The following is a 12478-nucleotide window of genomic DNA, read 5'->3' as shown; positions in this document are numbered from 1 at the left end:
TGGAGGTGGACGTGGTTGTGGAGGCCAGCAATGGTATTAGTGAAAAGTGCCGCGTGGCTACTCGCAGCAGTTCGGTTCGCGGAAAAAGGGCCGTCAGGACTGGGGATACTCCCAGAAAAAGGCGAAAAATAGATGGGAATTCCAGCAGTCCTGACTCTTAAGCCCTTCCCGAGTCACGGCACCATATATGTTAGGTTTTTAAAGTAGGTAGCCGGTAAAGGAGAACGCCACGCGGTATTCAGGCAGGAAAAAAAGTTTATTACCGAACTGCTGGCCTGTGGCCAAGATGATCCATGGCCAGAGAGAAGGGAGAGGGAGGGAGAGGGAGAGAGAGGGGGGGGAGAGAGAGAGAGAGAGAGAGAGAGAGAGAGACCCCCACCCGGCCCTGCTTTATTTAGGGCAGGGGCAAGGGGTGTGGCCAGGTGGATTAGGAGGTGACCTCAGGGAAAGGGGAGGTAACTGCCTCCAGGTCTGCTGGTTACCCAGGTAACTGGGTGGAGACTTAATGAGGTGGGGGCATCTGCATGTAGCCCTCAGGGAGAGGACCTAACACACATATTTACATATCTGAACATAAGGGAGGCAATCTGTGTCTGAGGCCATGACCTGTAAGGTCACGGACCCTGTCTAAGGCCATGGAAGGATCTGAGGCACAGTAAGCAGCAAGGACAAAGCCTTAGGTAGGAATGTGACTGGACATTGAGCTAGCATAGCGAGGAAGCCAAGGTGGCGGGAACAGAGCTAATGAGTGACCAGGAGGAGAAAATGAGAATGCAGGGCTTAATGGGTAGCCAGGGCATTCAGAAGCCAGGTTACTTTCTCTCATTATCCTAGAATGTTGTTGGAGAACATGAGCCAACAAGTAGGAGGTTGGACCTGGTGGCATCCATCGCTTTCACCTTGGGCTGGCTAGCAGTTAAGAAATGGGGTGAGGAGGCTGGGGATATGGCCTAGTGGCAAGAGTGCTCGCCTTGTATACATGAAGCCCTGGGTTCAATTTCCCAGCACCACATATACAGAAAATGGCCAGAAGTGGCGCTGTGGCTCAAGTGGCAGAGTGCTAGTCTTGAGCAAAAAGAAGCCAGGGACAGTGCTCAGGCCCTGAGTCCAAAGTCCAGGACTGGCCAAAAAAAAAAAGAAATGGGGTGAGGATATAGGCTGAGGCACAGCCTGGAACACCTTCAAATTTTGGCCTCTGTGCTAATACACACACACACACACACACACACACACACACACACACACACACACACACACGGCTAGAAAAACAGCTCATGACAAATGGGTTTATTTGTTTGAGATTGAGTCTCCCAAGGTAGCCCAGTTTTACTTCAAAGTCATGAGCGTCCTGCCTCACTTTCCCCAGTGTTAGGATTACAGATACACTTTTTTTTTGTTTGTTGGTTGTGGGGCTTAAACTCAGGCCTTGGGCACTGTCCCTGCGTTCCTTTTGCTCAAAGCTGGCACTCTACCACTTTGAGTCATAGCTCAATTGGAGATAAGTCTAACAGGGACTTTTCTGCTCGGTTTCGACCTGTGATCCTCAGATTTCTGCCTCCTGAGTAACTAGGATGATAGGCATAAGCCACCAGCACCTGGCCATACACTTCTGTTTTGTTTTGTTGCTACCACTTAAGCCACCTTTCCAGCCCCTTTGTTAATTGCTTACTTTCAGCATAGGGTCTCACTTGATGCCTGAGGGGGCTAGACTTTAATCTTCCTATTTGTGCCTCCCTTTGCTGCTAGCATGACAAGTGTGCACCACTGTATCCAGCCGTCATGTTTCCTGTTGGGCTTTTTTGCCCCTCCCGGCTCGGACTCTTACTTCTTTCTTTCCACCCTCCCTTTCACGCCCTCTCCCCTAGTCATCCAACCTGCAGATAAGCTAGAGTGGAATGGGGGAGATAGCTCCGACCTGTCGCGCACGTGATCTGCCGCAGATGTGTGCCCGCCTCCTTATCGCTAGAAGTCTGGCGTAAACATGCAACGGGGCTAGCTTCTTAGCGTGAACTAACTTTATTGAGACAAGGACAAGGGGAGATGATTCCGAGGGAGGGGTTTGGCCAGGATGTCGATAGGCTGAAAGGTATCACCTGACCCCCAAGGGCTAACGTCACTCGAGCGCGCCGAGCCAGGGCGGGGTTGGTAGGCGCCGGGCTGGCTAGTGTGGGTTGGGGGCTGTTTGCCCAACCGGTTTCTCTGGATTCCGATCCAGAGAGGGTAGCAGGGCCGCATTCCCCAGGGCTGAGGGAGGGGCATCAAGCCCCTTCCATCAAGGGGAAAGATGGATCCCAACAGTTTCCCTTTCAGTTGAGATTATTGGCGCCTACCACTGCACCAAACAATTAGTTGAGATGGCCTCTGGAGAACTTTTGTGCCCAAACTAGTCTCAAATCATCATCCTCTGATCTCTACCTCTCAAAATAGCCAGGATTGAACAATTGTACTCTGCTGGCATACCACATATTGTTTCATTTGTCCTTCCATAGGCATCTGGATTAGGTAGGACAGCCAAAGGAACTGAGTGTGGAACAAGAGGTGAAATTGGCCTTATGTGCCCCGGGAGACACCAAGAAACATCACCTCTCTCTTCCTCTGTGGGCTACAGAATTTGGGGGACCATCAGGCTTCTTCTTATGAAATATGGATCTGTCTGGTCCCTTCCACCCAGTACCCATTTCCCACATGCTTCCTCTTTTCAGGGTATTAACTTGTCTGGAGGCCAGCGGCAGCGGGTCAGTCTGGCCCGAGCTGTTTATAGTGACGCTGACATTTTTCTCCTGGATGACCCACTATCAGCTGTGGACTCTCATGTGGCCAAACATATCTTTGATCAAGTGATTGGGCCGCAGGGTGTGCTGGCAGGCAAGGTGAGGCCATGAGAGGCTGAGGAGGTTGGGTAAAGCCCTGGAGCTGTGGAGAGCTGCGAGGCAGGAGTGGGGGTTGGGCACATAGGCACACACCCAGAGGTCTTGCGCAGGCTGTGTGTGGCATAAGTGCTCCAGGCTCAGTGTCCCACGCTCACTCCACACACTGTCCATTTGGGTGTGTGCCAAGGTTGGTGGGTCTGAGAACTCTGTGCCTTCTCTTCAGACTCGGGTGCTGGTGACGCATGGCATCAGCTTTCTGCCCCAGACAGACGCCATCATAGTACTGGCTGACGGACAGGTGACTGAGATGGGACACTACTCGGCCCTACTACAGCATGATGGCTCCTTTGCCAACTTCCTCCGCAACTATGTGCCCAATGAGGATCAGAAGTCCCTGGAAGATGAGGAGATGCTGCTGATTGATGACACATTCAGCACCAAAACAGCCATGACGGATAACGAGTCAGTCACATATGAGGTCCGGAAGCAATTGATGAGGTGAGCTCCCAAGGCCCAGCAAGTAGGGTGCTGACATGTTCCCTGACACTCATACCCTGGGCCTCTGACCTGGAACTGTCAGAGGCCTTCTACCTGACTCTGACCGGCTGCTCCTACAGACAGATGAGTGCCATGTCTTCAGAAGGGGAGGGCCAGGGTGAGCCTGTGCTCAGGAGACACTTGAGCCAATCAGAGAAGGTGACGCAAGTGACAAAGGAGACTGGGGTGCTAATCCAAGAGGAGAAAGCAGAGACTGGCACCGTGAGTAGGGTGAACAGGGCTTGGAGATGATAGGACCCCAGCAGCATAGGGTTCCTGATGTCCTCTGACCCCAAGTGTCATGGTTTTATTACAGGTAAAGCTGAGTGTATACTTGGATTATGCCAAGGCTGTGGGGCTCTGGACCACTGTGGCTATCTGTTTCCTGTATGCGGGCCAAAGTGCAGCTTCCATTGGGGCCAACATATGGCTCAGCAACTGGGCCAATGAGGCTACCATGGACAAGAAGCAGAACAACACCTTCCAGCGGCTTGGAGTCTATGCTGCCTTTGGATTTCTGCAAGGTGAACCCATGGAGGTGCCCAGAAAGGGATCTTTCATCCCTTTTCCTCTGCATCTCAGGTTCCCCTAAACTGCACCACTGCATCAGAGTCTCCTTAACCCATGGGGCCATTCCATGTTTCAGAATCTGTTCTCAGCCAGGCACTGGTAGCTCACACTAGTAATCCTAGCTGCTCAGGAGGCTGAGATCTAAGGATTGCAGTTTGAAATCAGCTGGGGCAGGAAAGACTCTTATCTCCAACCAACTGCCAAAAAGCCAGAAGTGGAGGTGTGGCTCAAGTGGTAGAGTGGAGGAGTGAAAAAACTAAGAAACAGTGTCTAGGCCCTGAGTTCAAGACCCAGTATTCACACACACACAGACACACACACACACATAGACACACACACACACACACACACACACGACTCTTCTCCTCAAACCCCCCAGGTGGCAAGCTGCCTTGTATCTCCCCAACAGGATTACTAGTGATGCTGTCCTCCTTCACAATGGTGATGGGGGGCATACAGGCTGCACATCTGCTGCACAAGGCGCTGCTGTACAACAAGATGCGCTCACCACAGTCCTTCTTTGATACAACGCCATCAGGCCGGATCCTCAATCGCTTCTCTAAGGACATCTACATCATTGATGAGGTTCTGGCCCCCACCATCCTCCTTCTACTCAGTTCCTTCTACAGTTCCATGTCCACCCTTGTGGTCATCGTGACCAGCACGCCGATCTTCTCTGTGGTTATCCTGCCTCTAGCTGTGTTTTATGCCTTTGTGCAGGTACTGTAGTGGGTGGGCATGCACCTGAGTGGGCGTGACCGAGGTGTGGGCAAGGCTATGTGGGCATGGTTACGTGTTGTGGGTGGGGCTGCGGTGGGTGTGGCTATGAGTGGGTGTGGCTGCAGAGGGCAAGGCTCTGGCATGGAGGGTGCTCTGTCTAGGCAAGGCTCTAATGGAGACCCAGTACTCCCATGGGCTAGATTACAGCTTGGTTGTCTTAGGGACAGGACATCCCTTCCTGGAAACAAATTTAACTCACCTGTAAATTAGACTCCTAGAACCTGCTTCATAGGGTGCTTCATAGTATGAGAATAAAATATGTAACTCATAGCACTGGTGGCTCAGGCCTGTAATCCTAGCCTCTCAGGAAACTGAAATCTGGAAATCATGGTTTGAAGGTAGCCCAGGCAGGAAACTCCATGAGACTTTTATTTCCATTGAAAAAAAGAAAGAAAGAAACAGAAGTGGACTATAGTTCACGTACTAGAACACCAGCCTTGAGCAAAAGAGCTAAGGAAAAATACCCAGTCCCTGAATTCAAACCCCAGTACACACACACACACACACACACACACACACACACACGTACCTCATAAATTATGACTGGTTCTGAGGTGTTTTCCTGGTGTCTATTTTTTAGTAAAACACTGACAATTTAGGACACATTATCCTTTTCTTCTTTCTATACATATGTAAGCATACATGTTATATATTTCAGCACATATGCGTTGCTAAACAGATAGACCTCACTGTATGGCTTTGCAGTCACTGAGACTCGGGGAAGAGGTCATTTGGTGATGGAAACCTACCAGATGACTGGAAGCCCAGCTGCTGGGTGCAGAGACTGTGACTGGGGCTGTGCTCTGTGCAGCCCAGGGGCGCCTCCTATCTGTGCCTCCAGTGCAGCCCTGGCCATGTTGAGGTTGGAAAATGAGGCAGGGCCATGCTTTTGAAGGAGCTGAAGTTTAAGCAGCTAAGTGGGTACAGCTTCTTCAGAAAAAGGACACCAAGTTATCTTAGTTTTGCATATTTGACAAAAATCATTTTGAGTGTAAGCACATTGCTAGGGCATTAGGTAGACCCAGGCATCACGCTGCAGACCAAACAAGATCAATGCTGTGATCCAGGCCTGAGTGGGGAGGAGCAGGAGTGAAGAGGGAATCGTGGAGGGCTTCGTGGAAGAAGCAGCCTGGCCGACTGAGCAAAGGGAAAGGACACCATATACATCAAGACCTTAGGTCTCCAAAGGGAATTAGGGGAAGGTAGCAAGGTGTCATAGGGACAGTAGGAAGCCCATGGGAACAAAGATGGGCAGGACAGGCATGGCTGAGTTGGGGGTTCCATGGACCTGACATTGAGTCCCTTTCCCATCCCCCATCAGCGTTTCTATACGGCCACATCTCGGCAACTGAAGCGGCTGGAATCGGTCAGCCGCTCACCCATCTACTCCCACTTTTCGGAGACACTGACTGGGTCCAGTGTCATCAGAGCCTATGGCCGCAGCCAGGACTTCAAGGTCCTCAGTGACAGCAAGGTGGACAGCAACCAGAAGAGCTGCTACCCTTACATTGCCTCCAACAGGTGAGCAGTCTTTCCCCACACCTCCCCTAAAAGCAGAGAATCCTTTATCAATTGGAGTCCTGCCCCCCTCCCCCATGTCTGATTCCACCCCTCTACCCCTGCAGGTGGCTGGGTATCCATGTGGAGTTTGTGGGGAACCTCGTGGTGCTCTTTGCCGCATTGTTTGCAGTGATTGGGAGAAGCAGCCTGAACCCAGGGCTCGTGGGCCTGTCTGTGTCCTATGCCCTAGAGGTATGGAGGACCTTCCCCGCCCCCTTCTCCTCCCAGAAGTTCTGGGACTGAGGCCACAAGCAAGTGTCATAAGCATCTCCTAACTGGCCTTTTCTACTCCATATGGAGATGAGCCACCAGTTTTGCTCTCAAGGCTTGTGAGCTCTCTGCCAGGCACAGAGAGACTCTCACATCAGCAGGGAAGTGACAAGCATGCTGTGGTGGGTGTAACTGAATGTGATAAGGGCCCAGAGAAAGCCAGGCCTGTAATCCTAGATACTCAGTAGGCTGAGATCTAAGGATTGCCATGTAAAGCTAGCCCAGGCAGGAAAGTCTGTGAGATTCTGATTGCCAATTAATTACCAAAAAGCCAGAAGTAGAGCTGTGGCTAAAGTGGTCAAGTGCCAGCCTTGAGCAAAAAAAGCTAAGGGAGCCAAGCACTAGTGGCTTACACCTATAATCCTAGCTACACTGGAGGCTGAGATCTGAGGATCATGGTTCAAAGCCGGCCCAGGCAGAAAGATCTGTGAGATTGTTATCTCCAATTAACCACCAGAAACTGGAAGTGGTGCTGTGGCTCAAAGTGGTAGAGCACTAGCCTTGATGAGAAAAGCACAAGGACAGCACCCAGGCCCCCACCTCAAACCCCATTATCAGTGTGCACACACACACACACACACACACACACACACACACGCGTGCACGCACATCTCACAGGAGTTTCCCTGCTCTGTGAGGTGGTTGGGGGTGAATGAAAGGATTTTTTTTTTTGACACTGAGTCTTGAACTTAAGGCCTGGGCACTGTTCCTGAGTTTTTTCTTACTCAAAGGTAGCACTCTACTACTTGAGCCACAGCTCTACTTCCAGCTTTTCGGGGGGGGGGGGGGGGGGGCAATTAATTGGAGATAAGAATCTCACAGACAGGCTAGAAATATGGCCTAGAGGTAGAGTGCTTGCCTCATATACATAAAGCTCTGGGCTTGATTCCTCAGCACCACATATATAAAAAAGGCCAGAAGTGGCATTGTGGCTCAAGTGGTAGAGTGCTAGCCTTGAGCAAAAAGAAGCCAGGGACAATGCTCAGGCCTTGAGTTCAAGCCCCAGGACTGGCAAAAAAAAAAAAAAAAAAAATTTAAAAAGAGAGAGTCTCACAGACTTTCCTGCCTGGGCTGGCTTTGAACTGCAATTCTCAGGAGCCTCCTGAATAGCTAGGATTACAGGTGTGAGCCACCAATGCCTAGCTAGAGAAAGGATCTTGATGCTAAGCTCAAAGGCCAAACAGAACTTGTCATATTTGGTTGAGCCTGATGTAGGTCAACCTGACAGAGCTCTGGGCCCAGGCAAATTTAGGGCTAGACTGCACTTCAGGTTAACATGCCTGTAGAGAAAGCTTAGTGAGTTCTATATTCTTGAGATTTAGCTACATACCTGTGGGAAGGGGGGTGAAAAAATATTCCAGAAATAGGGGCTGGGAATATGGCTTAGCGGTAGAGTGCTTGCCTAGCATGCATGAAACCCTGGGATCAATTCCTCCGTACCACATACACAGAAAAAGCCAGAAGTGGTGCTGTGGCTCAAGTGGTAGAGTGCTAGCCTTGAGCAAAAGGAAGTCATGGACAGTGCTCAGGCCCTGAGTTCAAGCCCCAGGACTGGCAAAAAAAAAAAAAAAATCCAGAACTTTCCATAAAAGCAAGACTTGAATTTTTTGTGCCCTGTGTAGTATGCTAAACCCATGCAAATGAAGTGTGGGCATTGTATACAGTACTATAAGTAACCTAGAGATGATTTAAAGCATGTAGGAGGATGTGAGCAGGTTTTATGCAAAAACTACATAATTTCATCTACCTGAACATTCTGTGGATTTGAGTATCTGTGAGAGTAGCTCATGTTTACATAGAGCAAATGACTGGAAACTGGGCTGGAGATCAGGCAGTGCACCTTGATTCTAGCTTGAATTGGCATAGAGTGATGGAACTGTAGTTTTGTAAAGCAGATGATCAGTGCTGGTACCTTGGATGGTTCATTCATCTGGAATGTGTAGGTAAACAAAAGGCCATCCCACCCAGACAGGCCAGTCTTCCTTCTCAAATATGGACGGGGCTTGTGCATCACCTGGGGAGCTTGTTAAAATGTACATTCAGATTCACTGAGTGCAGGAGAGAGCCCTTGGTTCTAACAAGGCTTCTAAGTAGGCAACAAGTGGCCCCCTAGCCTGGCCGCAGTACCATCTTCTGGGAACTTGTTAGGAATGAAAACTCTGGTCCCACCTCAGACTCCTAACAGGATGGCTCTGGAAAACTCTTATACATATTCAAGTGGAGAAACAGAAGTGAGACAGCTGGGAATATGGCCTAGTGGCAAGAGTGCTTGCCTTGTATACATGAGGCCCTGGGTTCAATTCCCCAGCACCACATAAACAGAAGAAGCCAGAAGTGGTGCTGTGGCTCAAGAGGTAGAGTGCTAGCCTTGAGCAAAAAGGAGCTAGGGACAGTGCTCAGACCCTGAATCCAAGGCCCAGGACTGGCAAAAAAAAAAAAAAAAAGTGAGACAGTTCTTGGTTAAGTCACATTGCCACTACCTGAGGCACATCCCTGATTAGAGCTCCAGGTAGTTTGTTCCTGTGGAAAGGATTCTAGGATCGAGGACAGGAGTTTTCCCCAAAGCCACTGAAGGTGGGGTGAGTACCTTCCATAACCCCTTCCTTTTTGGCCAGATGACAGAGGTTTTAAACTGGATGATCCGAATGATGTCAGATCTGGAGTCAAATATTGTGGCAGTGGAGAGAGTCAAGGAATATTCTAAGACAGAGACGGAGGTGAGTCCTGAGATGACCCTGGGTGGGGACAAAAGGAATTTGGACTGACTGAGGAAGGACCCCTGCACATCAAGCCAGCTGTTTAGGTGTCTCTGTATCCATCTATCCATCCATCTAACCTTAGGGCATCAGCAAGAGGTCAGTGCTAGAAGGGATCAGAGTTGACCAAGCCAGGGGATCCATTAGTTTCCCCTCAGTAGAAAGGTAAGACACATGACTCTTCAGGTGATGTCAAGAACTCTCTCTGGGGCTGGGGATATGGCCTAGTGGCAAGAGTGCTTGCCTCGTATACATGAGGCCCTGGATTCAATTCCCTAGCACCACATATACAGAAAATGGCCAGAAGTGGCGCTGTGGCTCAAGTGGCAGAGTGCTAGCCTTGAGCAAAAAGAAGCCAGGGACAGTGCTCAGGCCCTGAGTCCAAGCCCCAGGACTGGCAAAAAAAAAAAAAAAAAAAAGAACTCTCTCTGGCCTGAAGTACCCAACGAGGGTAGATCGTGGACACCATTCAACAGAGGCAATCAGAGGCATGAAGGATATGCAGATTTTGACAGACTAGGTCAGATGAGCTGGGCTGGTGAGGTGGCAAGTATTCTTGCCAGGGCCTAGGGATCAAAGGAGTGCAAGTTGGGCATCAGACCCTTTCTTAAGGGGAAAGGAATTGTCTCTACTGGGGAAGGGGAGATATTCAAGCTTTTCTTGCTATCCCCTGTCATATACACACCTTAGACCCCTTCGCACTTGAAAGCCATATCATCTCTGCAATTAATGATGATCACAGCATTCATTAAAAAAAAAAAAAGCCAGTACTTAGGGCCTCATGCTCTTGCTCCTAATCGGCTTATTTGCTCATGGTTACCTCATGACTGGAACCATGCCTCCAATTCAGATTTTTTTTGCTTGTTAATTGGATATATGAACCTAGTGGATTATGTTTGCTGGGGCTGGCTTTGAACCAAGATCCTCAGATCTCAGCATCCTAAGTAGCTAGGATTACAGGTGTGAACTCCCCCACGCTCAGTGAGCACCCAGGTCATCCTCTGTCCCTGGCTAACATGTTCTAAGTCACCTCTTCCATGATTACAGTACTCTGTCCTCATCATGACCCAATCCATGACCTACCTTTGTCTCTCTGTCCATCAGCTCCTCTGGCTATCTCCTTCTCTACTCTGGATTCTATGTTTTACCAATGTGAATATTTTCAACTCCCACCTCTCTCTCTCCTCTCCCTCTGCTTCTCCCTTCCTCCTTGACCTTTTACTCCTCCTACTCCTCCTCTCTCTCTCTCTCTCTCTCTTTCTCTCTCTCTTACTTACCTATAAAGCCCTCCCTGCCTGTACCCACCTATCTACCTTCATCCCAGCACTGAGCAGCTAAAACATTGCTGGAGAAAAAAATATCACTGATTGGATTTCAAGTTTATTCCCACATCATTGCTTGGTATTCTTGCTTCGCTTCCCAAGAAGCACATGTTCCCACGTTCAGAAAGACCTCTTTGGAACATTGTCCTCAAATCACATTTCCCTGTGCTCAGCTGGTGACCTGCCTGCCACTTCCTTCCATAAGAAACTAGGTTAGAAGACGTGAATTGCCTCCGCCTGTGCCTCCATCACCCCCTTCCTTTCTCTGAGCAGGTGGTTTCCCTCCTCGCTTTGAAGTTGAGCCCCTCTGGCTCCTCCCAAGGCCTCAGAGATAGGACTTCCTCCATCACACCTCTGTCTCTTCTAGTGTCTGTCTTGGAGGAAGATTCCTATGTGCAAAAATGTTCTGTCTGATCTTCCATTCTCGACACACAAGCAAACCCTCCCTGTCTCCTGCATCCTGCTGTCCCAGTTCTGAACTCTCCTTTGTCATTACACTCCTTTCAAACTGTGGCCCACTCAGTCTATCTCCACTTCCTGGTTACCTGCTTTCCGTTCCTCCCACATCCCTGTTTCCCACTAACACCTATAACCTAGGACGTGCTAGGATCCAATCTTGAAAATGCTTTTCTGGGTAGGTCCTGGTGGATCATGCCTGTCATCCTAGCTACTCAGGAGGCTGAGATCTGAGGATTGTGCCTTGAAACCAGTCTAGGCAATACTCTTATCTCCAATTAACTAGCAAAAAGCCAAAAGTAGAGCTGTGGCTCAAGTGGTAGAATTACCAGCCTTGGGAGAAAAAGCCAAACAAGAGCACATGGCCCTGAGTTTAAGCCTCAGCAACAACACACCACAACACACAAACACACAAACACACACACACACACACACACACACACACACACACACACACACACACACAATCTCAGTGTGGTGGCACTTAACTATAATCCCAGCTACTTGGGAGGCAGAAGTAGGAAGATTGATGCATAAGGCCAACTGGGGAAAAGTTAGCACCACACTCTAATTAGAGGGGGAAAAAAACACAAAAGCAACTAAAAGCAAAAGGACTGGATAGTGGGGTGTAATTCAGTGGGAAAGTACTTGCTTAGCATGTTCGACCCTCTGGGCTCCCATCCAGGAAAAACAAGATCAGAGGGATAAAGGATTTTCGGATCCACAAGTGCCAGGGCCTTCCCCAGGGACTACAGTGGTTTGAGGAAAGGAGGTTTGGGAGAGAGGGTTCTGGTAAGTGAGAAAGGGCCCACTGGCCCCCACCTTGGTTAGAAGTCTGTCTTCCCACCAGGCCCCATGGGTGATAGAGGGCAGCCGCCCTCCCAAAGACTGGCCCTTGAAAGGAGAAGTGAAGTTCCAGAACTATTCTGTGCGGTACCGACCGGGCCTTGAGTTGGTGCTGAAGAACTTAACATTGCATGTGCGAGGTGGCGAGAAGGTACTGTGCCAGGGCACACAGTCATGAGGCTCATGGGCAATGCAGAGCTCTGACACAGCAGGGGTTTTGTCCAGACATCTGCTTGGCTACTAGGAGAGACCTGGAAATGCTCCTATATGCACCTAGCTTCTCCTGATAATACCTTCCCCAATCCTGACAGGTGGGCATTGTGGGTCGCACAGGGGCTGGCAAATCCTCCATGACCCTCTGTCTCTTCCGAATCCTGGAGGCAGCTGAGGGTGAAATCCTCATCGACGGCCTCAATGTGGCCAATATTGGCCTCCATGACCTGCGTTCACAGCTCACCATCATCCCCCAGGTAGGAGCCTGCCATGACCTGACTGTACTGACTGGCCATTG

The 12478-nt window shown here is 49.8% G+C and overlaps 1 protein-coding gene across 1 annotated transcript in view; it reads left to right on the top strand.

The window, feature by feature from the left end:
• Abcc3 (ATP binding cassette subfamily C member 3) overlaps nucleotides 1–12478 on the top strand; it is a 46266-nt gene that overhangs the window by 27627 nt on the left and 6161 nt on the right. Inside the window, exons 18-27 of the mRNA XM_048366831.1 lie at nucleotides 2703–2870; nucleotides 3094–3368; nucleotides 3488–3629; nucleotides 3724–3931; nucleotides 4387–4697; nucleotides 6079–6278; nucleotides 6383–6509; nucleotides 9203–9304; nucleotides 11972–12118; nucleotides 12279–12437. Of these exons, the coding sequence (XP_048222788.1) occupies nucleotides 2703–2870; nucleotides 3094–3368; nucleotides 3488–3629; nucleotides 3724–3931; nucleotides 4387–4697; nucleotides 6079–6278; nucleotides 6383–6509; nucleotides 9203–9304; nucleotides 11972–12118; nucleotides 12279–12437 (1839 nt within the window). The remainder of the gene's footprint in view (nucleotides 1–2702; nucleotides 2871–3093; nucleotides 3369–3487; nucleotides 3630–3723; nucleotides 3932–4386; nucleotides 4698–6078; nucleotides 6279–6382; nucleotides 6510–9202; nucleotides 9305–11971; nucleotides 12119–12278; nucleotides 12438–12478) is intronic.

This window comes from Perognathus longimembris, chromosome 17, assembly GCF_023159225.1.
Source record: "Perognathus longimembris pacificus isolate PPM17 chromosome 17, ASM2315922v1, whole genome shotgun sequence".
Taxonomy (NCBI): domain Eukaryota; kingdom Metazoa; phylum Chordata; class Mammalia; order Rodentia; family Heteromyidae; genus Perognathus; species Perognathus longimembris.
This window is presented reverse-complemented; position numbering and strand designations above follow the sequence as displayed.